At 43.7% G+C, this 17,500-nt stretch overlaps 1 protein-coding gene and 1 pseudogene across 1 annotated transcript; both read left to right on the forward strand.

Moving 5' to 3' along the window:
* LOC135535216 (immunoglobulin-like domain-containing receptor 2) overlaps positions 1–17,500 on the forward strand; it is a 91,159-nt pseudogene that overhangs the window by 23,890 nt on the left and 49,769 nt on the right.
* Positions 2,396–11,151, forward strand: LOC135535215 (cell surface A33 antigen-like). The gene is made up of 7 exons (XM_064961913.1): positions 2,396–2,595; positions 6,718–6,884; positions 7,487–7,700; positions 7,862–8,026; positions 8,393–8,509; positions 9,635–9,767; positions 9,865–11,151. The coding sequence occupies exons 1-7, from the start codon at positions 2,547–2,549 to the stop codon at positions 10,289–10,291; spliced, it is 1,272 nt and encodes a 423-aa protein (XP_064817985.1). The 5' UTR covers positions 2,396–2,546; the 3' UTR covers positions 10,292–11,151.

Consider the following 17,500-nt stretch of genomic DNA (forward strand, 5'->3'; position numbering starts at 1 on the left):
CTGACTGATGAACTGACTGGCTGACTGATTAACTGACTGGCTGGCTGATGAACTGACTGGCTGGCTGAGTGACTGACTGGCTGACTGATGAACTGACTGGCTGACTGATGAACTGACTGGCTGACTGATGAACTGACTGGCTGGCTGATGAACTGACTGGCTGACTGATGAACTGACTGGCTGACTGATGAACTGACTGGCTGAATGCAGAGGACTTCATTATCAAGCCAAGACATCAATGGCTACAATTTCCAGAATCGTGACTGAAGGACAAACATGAGTAATTACTCTGGTTTCCTAGAGTTAGGAGCCAAAAGATGGAGGCTGCCCCATGGTCAAACATGTGAGAAAGTGAGAAGAAGCAGGGGGAAGTGAGGTGGCAGGAGTAGATGTGATGCGGTGTGAGGAAACAGGAAGAGGTATGAGGAGGTGTGAGGAAACAGGAAGAGGTATGAGGTGTGAGGAAACAGGTGTGAAGAGGTATGAAGAGGTATGAGGAGGTGTGAGGAAACAGGAAGAGGTATGAGGTGTGAGGAAACAAGTGTGAAGAGGTATGAAGAGGCAGGAGGAGGTGTGAGGAGGCAGGAGGTATGAAGAAGTATGAGGTGTGAGGAGGCAGGAGGTGTGAGGAGGCAGGAGGTATGAAGAGGTGTGAGGAGGCAGGAGGTATGAAGAGGTGTGAGGAGGCAGGAGGTATGAAGAGGTGTGAGGAGGCAGGAGGTATGAAGAGGTGTGAGGAGGCAGGAGGAGATATGAAGAAGTATGAGGAGGTGAGATGAGTTGTGTTAATCTTTAAATCAGTCTTAATATCAGCTCCTTATCCTCCTCTCAGCTCTGACCGACGATGGCTTTAGGAGGATACACACACACACAGCTGTTCCCTGATCTCTGATGACTCACCACCATTGGAGAGGGAAACAACAGTCTGCTATCACAATCACATAGGCCATGTCCCCAATGGCACCCTATTCACTAGGGCTCTAGTCAAAAGTAGTACACTATGTAGGAAATAGGATATAATTTGGGACGCAGTTATAATCTCAATCAACTCTGAAATTGCTCTGCGGTGGATTTAAGCCTTTCAGTCTCATGTTGTCATTAGAGCATATGGTCGATATCAAGTCACATCTAGAATGTCCATCTCCAGATGAAAACATTGACACACTGCAGAGACAACAGCAAACAGGGGGAGACAGATTCAGCTCTAGTTTATAACCTACGTATAGATGCACTGAGGGTGCTGCTATATAGGATAAGGTTCAGCCACATCCACATCTCTTTCTCTCTATCTCCCTCTCTTACTGTCTCTCTCTCTCTCTCTCTCACTCACACACACACGCACGCACGCACGCATGCACACACACACACACACACACACAGCTTGTATCCAGGTGATAGAGGATGAGCTCCTTCTGAATCCATGTGATAAGGGCAGTACAACTCTACCTCATTACTAGAGACCCTCTGTGTGATCAGGCCTGAACACTTCTACCTCACTACTAGAGACCCTCTGTGTGATCAGGCCTGAACACTTCTACCTCACTACTAGAAACCCTCCATGTGATCAGGCCAGAACACCTCTACCTCATTACTAGAGACCCTCTGTGTGATCAGGCCTGAACACTTCTACCTCACTACTAGAAACCCTCCATGTGATCAGGCCAGAACACACTACTAGAAACCGATGCATGGAAAATGGCCCTCTATTTCTTTCATAGTGCATTACTTTGACCAGGGTCTATTGCTCTGGTCACTATAAAGGGAACACCTTGCCATAATGGGACAAGAACAATAACAGCGAGAGAGAGAGGGAACAAGAAAAGAAGGGTGTGTAGGTGTGTCTGTGTCAGTTTGGCAGGAGGGGGGTTACCTGTATGAGGGACTCTGTACTGTGGAGATGACACACCCCTTTTCAAACCAGTCTGACTCGATGTAACGCTTCCCCAATTCTGACACATACACCCTTCCTGTTCCTGACTGAAACCTGACCAGTCTTTCCCCCACAATCACTCCTCCCTCACCTTTAAGCTTGAATAAGTAAATAAATATATATATAATCATAGTGAAGGTGTTTCTCTCTCAGGGATTCTGGCACCACTGGTGAAAATACCATCTGTCTCTACTGTCCTCTCTCAATTCTGCACATTCAAACTACAGAAGAGAAGATCATCTATTTGCAATCAGAAATGCATTTGTTTCTTATGGCTGTTGGTCAGAGTTAGTCACTGCAAGTACAAACAAGTTTCTCTTGACAAAGTGTAGAGTTAAAGTTGCAAAAGGTTAGTCTTGTGAGAGAAACAAAATAACAGGGCATGTACCTACAAGATAAGAGGGCGGGCAGAGAATGCTACCTGCAAAATATCGACGTTCTGATTGGCAGATGACAACGTCACTCATTTTGAAGTCCTGTTCGCAGCCAGGAAAGCACTAAGCACAAGTTTTGGTACTCAGCCGAGTGAGCCTTCTACCTGGCCAAGGTCTTGTCCGCGGTCCCTAGCCTACAAAACAACGCAGGTGACCGGAGAGGTCCTAACTGTTACTGATCGATGATGGCCTTGCAGAAAGGGACGTTTGCTGGCGTTTTACTTTGTGTCGGTGAGTTTACTGATCTTATATAATTTCATAAATGTCTCTGTGTTATACAACAAGAGCCACACCCATGTGTTGTTTTTTTGGGGGGTGGGGGGAATGTCTCATCTTAATAGACAGAATTTACATTTACCTGTCTTTTCCATTTGAATCTGTCTCAATCTGTTTATCGTTCTCTCTCTTCAGTAGAAGTAGTAATGTAATGGTCAGGTTGGTATCGGTGTGGCGTCGCCTCATGTCAGCTCATCTTGTTTTGTACAAATTGGTAGAATAGGATGCACATACGTATATCAAAAAGCAGAAAGTAGAAGAATGGAATACATTTAGTATTTACTGCCTGGCGTCCAGAGAGAAGAAACGGAGAGCAACGTCATTTAAAAGACCTTGAGTCTGTTGATGTACCTGTGCGTCAATCTAAGGAACATAATAAAACGATCCCCATCAAAATCCATCCATTTAAACTGGAGATATCAGTTGTCTTGCAATGAACGACCACTAAGGAAAGGGGGAGACTCTCACGAACACGATGGTATTCTCTGTTTTGGACTATTTATTTGATCTTTCATTTAACTAGGCAACTCCGTTAAGAACAAATGATTATTTACAATGATGGCCTACCCTGACCAAACCCTCCCCAAACCTGGACAACGCTGGACCAATTGTGAGCAGCCCTATGGGACTCCCCATCACAGCAGGTTGTGATACAGCCCGGGATCGAACCCGGGTCTGTAGTGACGCCTCTAGCACTGCAATGCAGTGCCTTAGACCGCCCGGACCGCCCGGTAGTTTTGCTCCAACAAATATATTCACACAAAGAAATCTACAATATAGAGATCTCCTAGGTATAGGATGAGACACTTCAAAACTTTATTCCTTTATGATTTATTTTTTGACTGTCTTTTTTGCCATTTATGAATACTATTCAATGCGTTTCTATGGGCTATAGTAGTAAAGGCCAAATTCAATATTTTATCAAATATATGTGTTTTTATGTTATTTTAGGGGTCCTAAAATTCTAAATCCAATAGCTAAATGATCCATGGTATGACCATATTAAAGCGATTCCATATGTTAACTTAGTACCCTAACCCTAGTAGCTAACCCTAGTACCTAACCCTAGTAGCTAACCCGAGTAGCTAACCCTAGTAGCTAACCCTAACCCTAGAAAGCTAACCCTAACCCTAGTAGCTATCCCTAGTAGCTAACCCTAGTAGCTAACCCTAACCCTAGTAGCTAACCCTAGTAGCTAACCCTAACCCTTGTAGCTAACCCTAACCCTAGTAGCTAACCCTAACCCTAGTAGCTAACCCTAGTAGCTAACCCTAGTAGCTAACCCTAACCCTAGTAGCTAACCCTAACCCTAGTAGCTAACCCTAACCCTAGTAGCTAAAACTAGTAGCTAAAACTAGTAGCTAACCCTAGTAGCTAACGCTAGTAGCTAACCCTAACCCTAGTAGCTAACCCTAACCATTTGGTGTTAATGCCTTAACAATTTGGAGTTCATTCCTGAACTTAACCCTAACCTTAAATTCAGAGTTAATGCCTAAACTTAACCTTAAACACTTAGAAACTTGACATTTGAGAAACATGGATGAAGCTGTAATTCTGATGAGAGGGCTAATAGTTAGAGAGTGCTGGATGACACAGGCCGGAGAGGAGAGGTGCCCAACCCTAAACACTTTGCATTCCCACTGGGGGACAACAGCCTCCATGTGAATCCATGTGAAAACTCATGCTTTTTATTTTTCCAGTCATGTAAATCTTGCTATAATATTTCTATAATAGTGTACGTAGCTAACCTAATCCTAGTGATAACCCTAGGTTAGAATGTCCGCCCTGAGATTGGAAGATTGGGAGTTTGATATCTGGCATTGTCATCCCAAAGACTGTAATGGGAGCATTGAGGTGATTTGGGGTAAGAAGAGCATTGAGGTGATTTGGCGTAAAGAAGGTTGTGGTGAAATAAATGGCGAACTGAGAGCTGTCAGTGTAGCTAGCATGCTAACCTTATCTAGCTAGCTACTGTTATGTCGTTGTTGTTTTATTTTACGACTCCTTATTCAATAAGATGAACCGCTGGCGAGCCTGGTTCTGGAGCTGGATTTGTCAGAAGCATTTAGGGAAAACTTCAAACCCCAGATTGAAACCACTATATTTGACTTCCCTAACCCATCTATTGTTCTCCAACCTCCAAAGTGTTGGCATCTTACATAAGAGAGAGAGTTTTTCTACATTGTAATGAACATGGTGCAACCTTGTGTTGGCAGGCTTCGGCCGCAGTACAGCAGTAAAGCCAAGTCGGCCCGTGCTTATGGTTCTCACAGGGGAAGTGAAGTGATGGGCTACAATGACTTCATGATGCACGTCTCAAATGACATGGAACGACAGAATGGATAAACCTGTTTCTTTAATTATCTTTTGCTGGTGCATGTTCAATGTAGCAATAAGGTACGAGGAGATGTCTTATATGCCCAACTCCATGTTGTTTTTCGTGCATGGACACAGCCCTTAGCCGTGGTATATTGGCCAAACACCACAAACCCCCGAGGTGCCTTATTGCTATTATAAACTAGTTACAGAACCAACGTAATTAGAGAAGTAAAATGACATGTTTCAGCATTCAGGGCTGGAACCATCCAGTTTATAATATAGGATAGACGCTTGTGGTTTCTAGCTGCACCAATCGGAGCAGTGAAGCGTGTCGTCGTGAAGCAACACTTTAGTGGTCAAAACCATTCAGGAACTGACCATTTTATAAATGGTATAATTGCATATCTCTCACTCTCTCGCTATAATATATACTATTTTAATACGGAAAACATGAACAGTGGAGGTGCAAAAACTTTAGTTCCTCCCTGTTTTAGGTGGCCAGGTGTATGTTACGGAGAAAAGCTGCTTGGCTCAGGTGGCCAGGTGTATGTTACGGAGAAAAGCTGCTTGGTTCAGGTGGCCAGGTGTATGTTACGGAGAAAAGCTGCTTGGCTCAGGTGGCCAGGTGTATGTTACGGAGAAAATCCACAAACTGCTTGGCTCAGGTGGCCAGGTGTATGTATACGGAGAAAAGCTGCTTGGCTCTGGTGGCCAGGTGTATGTTACGGAGAAAAGCTGCTTGGCTCTGGTGGCCAAAAACTTTAGTGTATGTTACGAGAAAAGCTGCTTGGCTCTGGTGGCCAGGTGTATGTTAGGAGAAAAGCTGGGCCAGGTGTATGTTACGGAGAAAAGCTGCTTGGCTCAGGTGGCCAGGTGTATGTTACGGAGAAAAGCTGCTTGGCTCAGGTGGCCAGGTGTATGTTACGGAGAAAAGCTGCTTGGTTCAGGTCAGGTGTATGTTAAGGTGTATGTTACGGAGAAAAGCTGCTTGGCTCTGGTGGCCAGGTGTATGTTACGGAGAAAAGCTGCTTGGCTCAGGTGGCCAGGTGTATGTTACGGAGAAAAGCTGCTTGGCTCAGGTGGCCAGGTGTATGTTACGGAGAAAAGCTGCTTGGCTCAGGTGGCCAGGTGTATGTTACGGAGAAAAGCTGCTTGGCTCTGGTGGCCAGGTGTATGTTACGGAGAAAAGCTGCTTGGCTCAGGTGGCCAGGTGTATGTTACGGAGAAAAGCTGCTTGGCTCAGGTGGCCAGGTGTATGTTACGGAGAAAAGCTGCTTGGCTCAGGTGACCAGGTGTATGTTACAGAGAAAAGCTGCTTGGCTCAGGTGGCCAGGTGTATGTTACGGAGAAAAGCTGCTTGGCTCTGGTGGCCAGGTGTAACGGAGAAAAGCTGCTTGGCTCTGGTGGCCAGGTGTATGTTACGGAGAAAAGCTGCTTGGCTCAGGTGGCCAGGTGTATGTTACGGAGAAAAGCTGCTTGGCTCAGGTGACCAGGTGTATGTTACGGAGAAAAGCTGCTTGGCTCAGGTGGCCAGGTGTATGTTACGGAGAAAAGCTGCTTGGCTCAGGTGGCCAGGTGTGTGTTATTCCGCTCTTGTGGTACTTTAAGGTTCCTTCGAGTTGGTGGCAGCTCATTTGCCATTAGTTTTAGTGTTACAAAGCACTTCATTTTAACAGTGTTCGCCTCCTACAGCTCTATACGTCAGTGCCTGTGAAACCTGACTTCCTGTTTCTTCCTGTCTGTCTCTCTCTGTCCCAGTCGTGTCCATGACTGTTGCTTTACAGGTGTCCATCCCTCAGCGGTCCTATGAGTTCGCCAGGGGAGACAACATCACTATACCATGCAGCTTCAAACCCAAGAACCCAGTCAACACTCTGGTCGTCATATCCTGGTTGGCTGAAGCAGACAAACCCGGAGAGCCAGAAGTAATAAACCAACCAGAAATCACTCTGATCAGCTCTGACCACATTCAGTGGGTTTAAACTATTGATCCCCTTGATAAAGATGAGCAATGATTGGGACATTTTTATACTACAGTTGTGCAGAGAATGTGATTTGACTTATTAACAAGTAATTCATTTTTTCCCCAAGAAGTTAGTGGTCAAAATTAACACCCTTAAATATTGTTATAAATATTGTAGTTTTTGGGTCCCATATTCTGTACGGACAGAATGACTACATCTGGTTTGTTGGATGCATTTGCAGTTAGTTTTTCAGATTATTTTGTGCCCAATCGAAATGAATGGTAAATAATGTATCGTGTCATTTTGGAGTCACTTTTATCTTAAAATAAGAATAGAAAATGTTTCTGAACAAATCTACATTAACGTGGATGCTTCCATGATTACGGATAATCCTGCATGAATGGTGAATAAGGATGAGTGAGAAAGTTAGAGGATCAAAGATCATACCCCCAAGACAGCCTAAACTCTCACCGTTACCAATAACAGGGGAGGTTAGCATTGGTGTTTGCATGTTGTTGTTGACATTGGTGTTTCCATGTTGTTGTTGACATTGTTGTTTCCAGGTGTCCGTCCTTACCTCCTACTCTACTGGTGTACTGGACATCAGTGACCGGTATGAAGGAAGAGCTTCCCTGGAGCAGGACCTAGCTAAAGGAGTAGCCAACCTGAAGCTCTCCTCCATCGGTCTCCAGGACAACCGACAATTCGAGTGTCGGGTCGCCATCCCCAAGGATGACAAGGGTCAGCTGGCTGACACCACCCGTCTGGTGGTCCTGGGTAAAAAAAAACAAAAAAACAATGACTCCCGTAGAATATTCCATAATAAACCGTAGAATTTAGCTTCGTTCCGCTTTATTCCATAATAAACCGTAGAAATCCGTAAAGTGTCGATGATTACTGTTTAACTTAACATTGCAAAAAAAATATTGTGTCCACAGTGGCTCCCTCTGTGCCTGTCTGTAAGATCGATGGGAAGGCAGAGTACTTCCAGAACATCAATCTCACCTGTCAGTCTGAAGAGGGCTCTCCTCTTCCTACCTACAAGTGGCAGGGCTACGACGTCAGAAACACGCCCCGAGCACCTGCACCCAGGACAACAGACAGTATGTAGTGTCTGTGTGTGCCTGTTAATCTTCAGTTGATATGACCTTGACTCCTGACCTTGACTCCTGATCTTGACCATGACTCCTGATCTTGACCATGACTCCTGATCTTGACTCCTGACCTTGACTCCTGACCTTGACTCCTGACCTTGACTCCTGATCTTGACTATGACCATGACTCCTGACCTTGACTCCTGACCTTGACTCCTGATCTTGACTATGACCATGACTCCTGACCTTGACTCCTGACCTTGACTATGACCTTGACTCCTGACCTTGACTCCTGACCTTGACTCCTGACCTTGACTCCTGACCTTGACTATGACCTTGACTCCTGACCTACCATGTTGTCTCTGTCTCTTCCAGAGGATGGTGTCCTGTCTCTCTTCAACCTCACCATGGAATCCTCAGGATACTATGTCTGTACCTCCACTAATAAGATCCGCAGCGCCAAATGCAACCTGACGCTGTCCGTCATGCCACGTGAGTGCACAATACGAGACTGTGTTAGCCTGCTGAGCTAAAGCTTAGGCATTATCTCTGGGAGCTAACACAAATGTTCAGATCTGAGGCAATGTAACCATCCCATGAGGATGGTCCTGTAACAGGATACACACAGACACATTTTATCAATAGACATTTCTCTCCTCCTCTCATGCTGCTCCTCTCATGCTGCTCCTCTCATGCTCATCCTCTCCTCTCATGCTCCTCCTCTCCTCTCATGCTCCTCCTCTCCTCTCATGCTCCTCCTCTCCTCTCCGACCCGACTCTCCTCCTCACCTCGCATCTCCTCTCCACTCCTCCTCTTCACTTCTCGCCACCTACTCCTCGCCCCTCCTCCTCCTCGCCCCTCCTCCTCTTTGCCCCTCCTCGCCCCTCTCCCTCCTCTCCGCTTCGCCTCTTCTCTCCGCTTCGCCTCTCCTCTCCACTTCGCCTCTCCTCTCCACTCCACTTTGCCTCTCCTCTCCACTTTGCCTCTCCTCTCCACTTTGCCTCTCCTCTCCACTTTGCCTCTCCTCTCCACTTTGCCTCTCCTCTCCACTTTGCCTCTCCTCTCCACTTTGCCTCTCCTCTCCACTTTGCCTCTCCTCTCCACTTTGCCTCTCCTCTCCACTTCGCCTCTCCTCTCCACTCCACTTTGCCTCTCCTCTCCACTTTGCCTCTCCTCTCCACTTTGCCTCTCCTCTCCACTTTGCCTCTCCTCTCCACTTTGCCTCTCCTCTCCATTTCGCCTCTCCTCTCCACTTCGCCTCTCCTCTCCACCTCTCCTCTCCACTTCGCCTCTCCTCTCCACTTCGCCTCTCCTCTCCACTTCGCCACTTCGCTTCTCCTCTCCACTTCGCTTCTCCTCTCATGCTCACCTCTCCTCTTCTCACCAACTCTCCTCACCTCATCTCTTCTCACCTCACCAACTCTCCTCTCCTCTTCTCACCTCTCCTCACCTCTCCTCTCCTCACCTCTTTTCCTCTCCTCTTCCACTTCTCATCCATCTTCCTCATCTCACCTCTTTTCCTCTCTTCACCCTCTCTCCTCCTCATCTCACCTCACCTCTTCACCCTCTCTCCTCCTCATCTCACCTCTCCTCTTCACCACCTCTCTCTCCTGTAGCGTCTATGACCCTGGGTTCAACAGCGGGTATCATTGGCGGCGTTGTAGTTGGTGTTCTGGTGCTGCTCATCGTCCTCATCTACTGCTGCTGCTGCAGAAAGAAGAAGGAGAAAGCAGAGGAGTACGTTATGGGGTATGTATGGTCTGCCACACACACACACACACCATGAGAGCTGAGATGGTGAGAACAGACAGTGTGCTGAGTCTCCTGTCCACTGATATGTCCTCAGGGTTCCAGAGGGGGAGGAGTTCCACGACGACAAACCCGTGGTGAACGGCGAGGTTCGCCAGACGCGCAGCAAGGAAGGCGACGATGAAGACCACCCACCCAAGATCGTGGACCGTCGCGACCAGTACAAGGAACGCAGTGAGACAGACTACGATGACCGCCGCAGCGACTACGATGACCGCCGCAGCGACTACGATGACCGCCGCGAGCGCCACGATGACCGCCGCGAGCGCCACGATGACCGCAGGGACCAGGACGACCGCTACTCTGACCGCCGTGACCGGTACGACCGTGATCGTGTTTACGATGAACGCAGTGACGGCGGACGATACAGTGATCGTTATGATGAGCCCTACGATGATCGTGACAGACCTCCCAGTGTACCGGCCAATAAACCTGCTAAGCCTTCTAAAAATAGAATAGATTAGAACCACTTAATGTTTACCGCAACTTGTGTTTGGAATGGTTGAAAATATAATGAATATTATAAACATAGTAGCTGCTGTAGGTCAGGCTTCACAAAGGGCCTAGCTACCAGGCTGAACTCGGTCACATCAACAACAGGACGACAGTAACACAACAAAGTAAGAGGCTGTAGATCAGGGATCATCATAGATTCAGCTGTCGGATGGTGTTTTTCCTTCAGAAGAGGTTGAGGACCGAAACATAATTCTAAATCATTTGTAGATGGCAAATTGACTGCAAGAAACCCAAACGGATGTAATATTTGACAAATGTATAATAATTTAGGACCTTGCTTACATTTGTATACCCTCACATATATATACATTTGTATACCCTCACATATATATACATTTGTATACCCTCACATATATATACATTTGTATACCCTTACATATATATATACATTTGTATACCCTCACATATATATCGCTCTTATGTGTGGGAATACTTGAACAAAATGAAAATCACTTGGAGCTGATTTCCTGGTGTTTGTACAGTCTTTTATGTTTAACAATAGCAATTCTACAACAACAACAAAAATTATATATATATATATATATATATATATATATATATAATCATTTCTGGGTTGAGAAAAGTTGGGGGGGGGGCAAATAAAAGGGTCTGTCAGTTGGGGAACCCTGCTAGAGACCATGCCGACGAGAGGTGGAGCGGCGTTGTCACTGTCATCTATGGCCTTCAATGTGGAGTATCACTGTCATCTATGTATAGGCCTTCAATGTGGAGTATCACTGTCATCTATGTAAAGGCCTTCAATGTGGAGTATCACTGTCATCTATGTAAAGGCCTTCAATGTGGAGTATCACTGTCATCTATGTAAAGGCCTTCAATGTGGAGTATCACTGTCATCTATGTAAAGGCCTTCAATGTGGAGTATCACTGTCATCTATGTAAAGGCCTTCAATGTGGAGTATCACTGTCATCTATGTAAAGGCCTTCAATGTGCAGTATCACTGTCATCTATGTAAAGGCCTTCAATGTGGAGTATCACTGTCATCTATGTAAAGGCCTTCAATGTGGAGTATCACTGTCATCTATGTAAAGGCTATGTAAAGGCCTTCAATGTGGAGTATCACTGTCATCTATGTAAAGGCCTTCAATGTGGAGTATCACTGTCATCTATGTAAAGGCCTTCAATGTGGAGTATCACTGTTATCTATGTAAAGGCCTTCAATGTGGAGTATCACTGTCATCTATGTAAAGGCCTTCAATGTGGAGTATCACTGTCATCTATGTAAAGGCCTTCAATGTGGAGTATCACTGTCATCTATGTAAAGGCCTTCAATGTGGAGTATCACTGTCATCTATGTAAAGGCCTTCAATGTGGAGTATCACTGTCATCTATGTAAAGGCCTTCAATGTGGAGTATCACTGTCATCTATGTAAAGGCCTTCAATGTGCAGTATCACTGTCATCTATGTAAAGGCCTTCAATGTGCAGTATCACTGTCGTCTATGTAAAGGCCTTCAATGTGCAGTATCACTGTCGTCTATGTAAAGGCCTTCAATGTGCTGTATCACTGTCATCTATGTAAAGGCCTTCAATGTGCAGTATCACTGTCATCTATGTAAAGGCCTTCAATGTGGAGTATCACTGTCATCTATGTAAAGGCCTTCAATGTGGAGTATCACTGTCATCTATGTAAAGGCCTTCAATGTGGAGTATCACTGTCATCTATGTAAAGGCCTTCAATGTGGAGTATCACTGTCATCTATGTAAAGGCCTTCAATGTGGAGTATCACTGTCATCTATGTCAAGGCCTTCAATGTGCAGTATCACTGTCATCTATGTAAAGGCCTTCAATGTGCAGTACAGCCTATGATTGAAGGAAGGGCGGGGCCTCAATTCAGTTCAGTAGTCAGGAAGCGAATTGGAATGCTGATTCAAAGATTTGAAAAGTGCCATCTTGTATTTACAATGAGGATTTTTTTAAATATTTTTTTATTCTTGAATCTGAATTTAAATGTGCTTTCTGTTACAAGCTGCCATTGCCTGAATAAGACTGTGTATGAATTCTCAGTGCAGCTTATTGGATAATGCATTTTTCCTGCTGCCATTATTGTTTACTGTTGGTGTGACAGAAGAGCTTTTCACGTCAGTCTCAGGTCTTGGCTGTTTGAGAACCACAAGCTTTTTGGTGACGGTTTGTTTGTTTTTATCAACTGTAGATTGATAATAACCTCTAATAAATAAAGTTGTTAACCTTTTTAATAGGTGTTTTCATGACTTAGACGTACTGTGTTTCGTCCATTTATTTAGCGTCATGATGCTTGTTAATGCAGTGGAGTGTCAGGTGTCTCAGGTGAGGCTTCATTAACATATTCAAACCATGACTTGTTGTTGGAGTGAGTGAGACAATCAGGCCTTTTTGAAAGAGAACCTAGAGACCCATTTTAAGAACAGAGAGAAGCAAGTTTCACTCTGTGGCATGTGCCTAGTTGTTTCACTTCCTTGTTATAGCCTGAGGCCAGATAACAGACTCACTGAACAGAGAGAAGCAAGTTTCACTCTGTGGCATGTGCCTAGTTGTTTCACTTCCTCGCTATAGCCTAAGGCCAGATAACAGACTCACTGAACAGAGAGAAGCAAGTTTCACTCTGTGGCATGTGCCTAGTCATTTCACTTCCTTGTTATAGCCTAAGGCCAGACAACAGACTCACTGAACAGAGAGAAGCAAGTTTCACTCTGTGGCATGTGCCTAGTTGTTTCACTTCCTCGTTATAGCCTAAGGCCAGATAACAGACTCACTGAACAGAGAGAAGCAAGTTTCACTCTGTGGCATGTGCCTAGTTGTTTCACTTCCTCGTTATAGCCTAAGGCCAGATAACAGACTCACTGAACAGAGAGAAGCAAGTTTCACTCTGTGGCATGTGCCTAGTTGTTTCACTTCCTCGTTATAGCCTGAGGCCAGATAACAGACTCACTGAACTAGAAGTGGCTCCATTGGGTTCAGACCTATTTAATGGGTCTGTCTGAGTGAGGAGTTTTTATCTAAGGAAGGGAAGATAATCAGGCCTTTAATCTTTGACAAAAATGTCTTAACTTTTGTTTTTTAATGCTTTTGAAATGTACAGGGACAATTTAACTAGTTAAAACATCAAATGTTTGAAGTTTTGGTTAGATGTGATGGTACAATTTATAAACTGTAAATAAAATGTATCATGTTTCTAATCGGTGTACAAATGTTTTCATTGGGTTTACAGTGAATTTATATTAAAGCCAAATGTATCTATTAAAAAGGCCACAATGTGTGTGTGGTTTCAGTGCAGACAAAATTATGTTTCTCCTCTCTCTGGAAAAATGATGTGTGTGTGGTTTCAGTGCAGACAAAATGATGTTTCTCCTCTCTCTGGAAAAATGAATGTACAGAACGTAAAGGAACGACAGGGGGCAGCAATGCCCCTTGACTAATTTGTCTTTGTTGTGGGACTGTTCACTATTGCCTAGTTTCGATTAGCCAGCTGTGGTACCGTTGATTCGTTTATAAAAGTGGTGGAACGAATGACTCCTTGTTGAATTCCCAATGTGTTTATCACTATGCATTCAACCGTCTAAAAGCACAACAACATTTCAATGGGAAAAAAAACAATATCTGGTTTTTGGTATAGTTATCACTGTGCTTTCAACCATTTTAAAAGCACAACAAAGTTAAAATGGGAATACAATGTTCTATGTATTTTTAGACAATTTAATTTGATCACTGTGCTTCATCTAATAACACAACCAAAAGACCTGGATTACAGTTGAGATTACATCAAAAGCACATAATGCAACTGATCAACGCTGTTTGCGATTCTGCACAGATTATTACAGCAATTGTGAAGATCTCTCCAAAAGATCTCCTGTGTTCTTTGCATGCTATCTTGAACAAGTTGTGGTATTCAGCCTACTGAGCCTACAATCAGGCTAAGGGCTTGTCCAGTCCCTAGCCTATGAAGAACTTCTCTGGTGACTGGATTACATTTAAACAACGTTGATTCAACCAGTTTGTGTCCAGTCCCTAGCCTATGAAGAACTTCTCTGGTGACTGGATTACATTTAAACAACGTTGATTCAACCAGTTTGTGTCCAGTCCCTAGCCTATGAAGAACTTCTCTGGTGACTGGATTACATTTAAACAACGTTGATTCAACCAGTTTGTGTCCAGTCCCTAGCCTATGAAGAACTTCTCTGGTGACTGGATTACATTTAAACAACATTGATTCAACCAGTTTGTGTCCAGTCCCTAGCCTATGAAGAACTTCTCTGGTGACTGGATTACATTTAAACAACGTTGATTCAACCAGTTTGTGTCCAGTCCCTAGCCTATGAAGAACTTCTCTGGTGACTGGATTACATTTAAACAACGTTGATTCAACCAGTTTGTGTCCAGTCCCTAGCCTATGAAGAACTTCTCTGGTGACTGGATTACATTTAAACAACGTTGATTCAACCAGTTTGTGTCCAGTCCCTAGCCTATGAAGAACTTCTCTGGTGACTGGATTACATTTAAACAACGTTGATTCAACCAGTTTGTGTCCAGTCCCTAGCCTATGAAGAACTTCTCTGGTGACTGGATTACATTTAAACAACGTTGATTCAACCAGTTTGTGTCCAGTCCCTAGCCTATGAAGAACTTCTCTGGTGACTGGATTACATTTAAACAACGTTGATTCAACCAGTTTGTGTCCAGTCCCTAGCCTATGAAGAACTTCTCTGGTGACTGGATTACATTTAAACAACGTTGATTCAACCAGTTTGTGTCCAGTCCCTAGCCTATGAAGAACTTCTCTGGTGACTGGATTACATTTAAACAACGTTGATTCAACCAGTTTGTGTCCAGTCCCTAGCCTATGAAGAACTTCTCTGGTGACTGGATTACATTTAAACAACGTTGATTCAACCAGTTTGTGTCCAGTCCCTAGCCTATGAAGAACTTCTCTGGTGACTGGATTACATTTAAACAACGTTGATTCAACCAGTTTGTGTCCAGTCCCTAGCCTATGAAGAACTTCTCTGGTGACTGGATTACATTTAAACAACGTTGATTCAACCAGTTTGTGTCCAGTCCCTAGCCTATGTAGAACTACTCTGGTGACTGGATTACATTTAAACAACGTTGATTCAACCAGTTTGTGTCCAGTCCCTAGCCTATGAAGAACTTCTCTGGTGACTGGATTACATTTAAACAATGTTAATTCAACCAGTTTGTGTCCAGTCCCTAGCCTATGAAGAAGTACTCTGGTGACTGGATTACATTTAAACAACGTTAATTCAACCAGTTTGTGTCCAGTCCCTAGCCTATGAAGAAGTACTCTGGTGACTGGATTACATTTAAACAACGTTGATTCAACCAGTTTGTGTCCAGTGGGCTCCCTTTATTCTCCTTTCGCTGTCTTTCCCCCATCGTCTAAGAGGCATTGCTAAATGAAAATATAATATTCAATTGATTTCTAATAAAACACCAGTTTATATCCACCACACTAAGATACTAGGTGTTGTTCTTGAATTTAGGTGTCATTTGGGCATTTTGGAAAAATGTAGCTGTATTTTTCTAGATGTGTTTTTATTTAAATGTATTTGGGTACATCTATTCTAAATCAACTAATGGAGCTTAATGTCTTTTCGTAGTTTTTACCAGTATGATGACATTGTTCCACCTGTAGGAGCATCAACACCAATGACGTAAACAACAATGAGACATTTTAGGTAAATTATGATTTTGAACTGGAGGCCACAAATGCTGAAATCTATAGTCATCAATCCTTTAAAAAATGATTTACTGAAGTGATATGATTAGTGAAATGATTAGTGATATTAGTGATATGATTAAGCTCACAATGTTACTTAGCGTCATTCAAATGGACCAACACCAAGTAACACTGGATTCAGACACAACACGTGATCAATGGAATCCTCAAATCTATGACATAATAAAAGGACGTGTTTTGCTCATCTGTTCATTAATATAGACCCCTCCCCCGATAACAGACTCCTCCCCTGATAATATAGACCCCTCCCCCGGTAACAGACTCCTCCCCAGATAATATAGACCCCCTCCCCCGATAATATAGACCCCTTCCCCGATAACAGACTCCTCCCCTGATAACAGTTTTCCACCGGAGCTCAAGGTCCTTGTATATCTTTGTAATCAGTGATTTTCAAGGCGCTAACACCAATGACATAAAATTGAGGGACACACATTATACTAGTAATAATATCATTTGTTTTTATTGATGTAGGCAATATATTACATCATTTTGTTTCAATGTCTAGCATTTAAAATGATAGATAGATATCTCTAAATCGCCCAAAACATGTCACTACACCGCTACACATAACCAGTAGGACAAGCCAACCTGTTATCCCCCAGTAGTTTCTACAATGCATACGAAATATGTTCGTAGTATAAATGACTTACATATGTTTTCTTATTAAATAACTGTAATAAACGAAAAATGTATCACTTGTTATGTTTTTCTCATTTTAAAGTGCTTTTACATGATGCTAAAGTCACTGATCAAAATGTATCACCACAATTCAAGAATGACCAATATAGACACAGTCCCATTGGCCACGAAATGTAAAGACGCTTGAGTCACTTTTAAATGAACGCCCCCCCCCCCCTCCTTAAAAGGACCAAACCGCGCATGCACCACCCATTTCTCTAACGGTACAATCCCGTCATACTCGGGTAGAGCGAGGCGCTCCGAATAGCGGTTTGAGGAATGAGGCGGAAAAGGCGAGGAGAACATGTACACAGGACTTCTCGAAACGCAAATGCTTTGGTGTGGAAGATGTGTTTGTTGCTGAGATGGTGGATTCCTGTACTATTCCTGACAGGTAGGTGATGAAGATGTATATAACTTTTACTGACTAACGCGCCAACCTAGCAGTGTAACAGGTTAATAAACAACTTTATTATGTTGAGTTTTCTCCTCACTTCTTTTACTTTTAAGATGTTTGTGTTCTCGTCTCGAACCTGCCCTCGTTCTGATTTCTAACAGAAAATTAAAAATTGGTTGATGTTTTGGTTTTTGCACAGGATTTACCAAGTGAAACATGTCAGGAAAGAACGATACATTGTAGCCTTCAAAGAAAAAAAAAAACCCGTTATTTACTTTCAAGTTACAGTCACGTAGGCCTACATTACAAGACTTGTGTAGCCCGTA

The sequence above is a fragment of the Oncorhynchus masou genome, unplaced genomic scaffold, assembly GCF_036934945.1.
Source record: "Oncorhynchus masou masou isolate Uvic2021 unplaced genomic scaffold, UVic_Omas_1.1 unplaced_scaffold_461, whole genome shotgun sequence".
In the NCBI taxonomy this organism is placed as follows: Eukaryota; Metazoa; Chordata; class Actinopteri; order Salmoniformes; family Salmonidae; genus Oncorhynchus; species Oncorhynchus masou.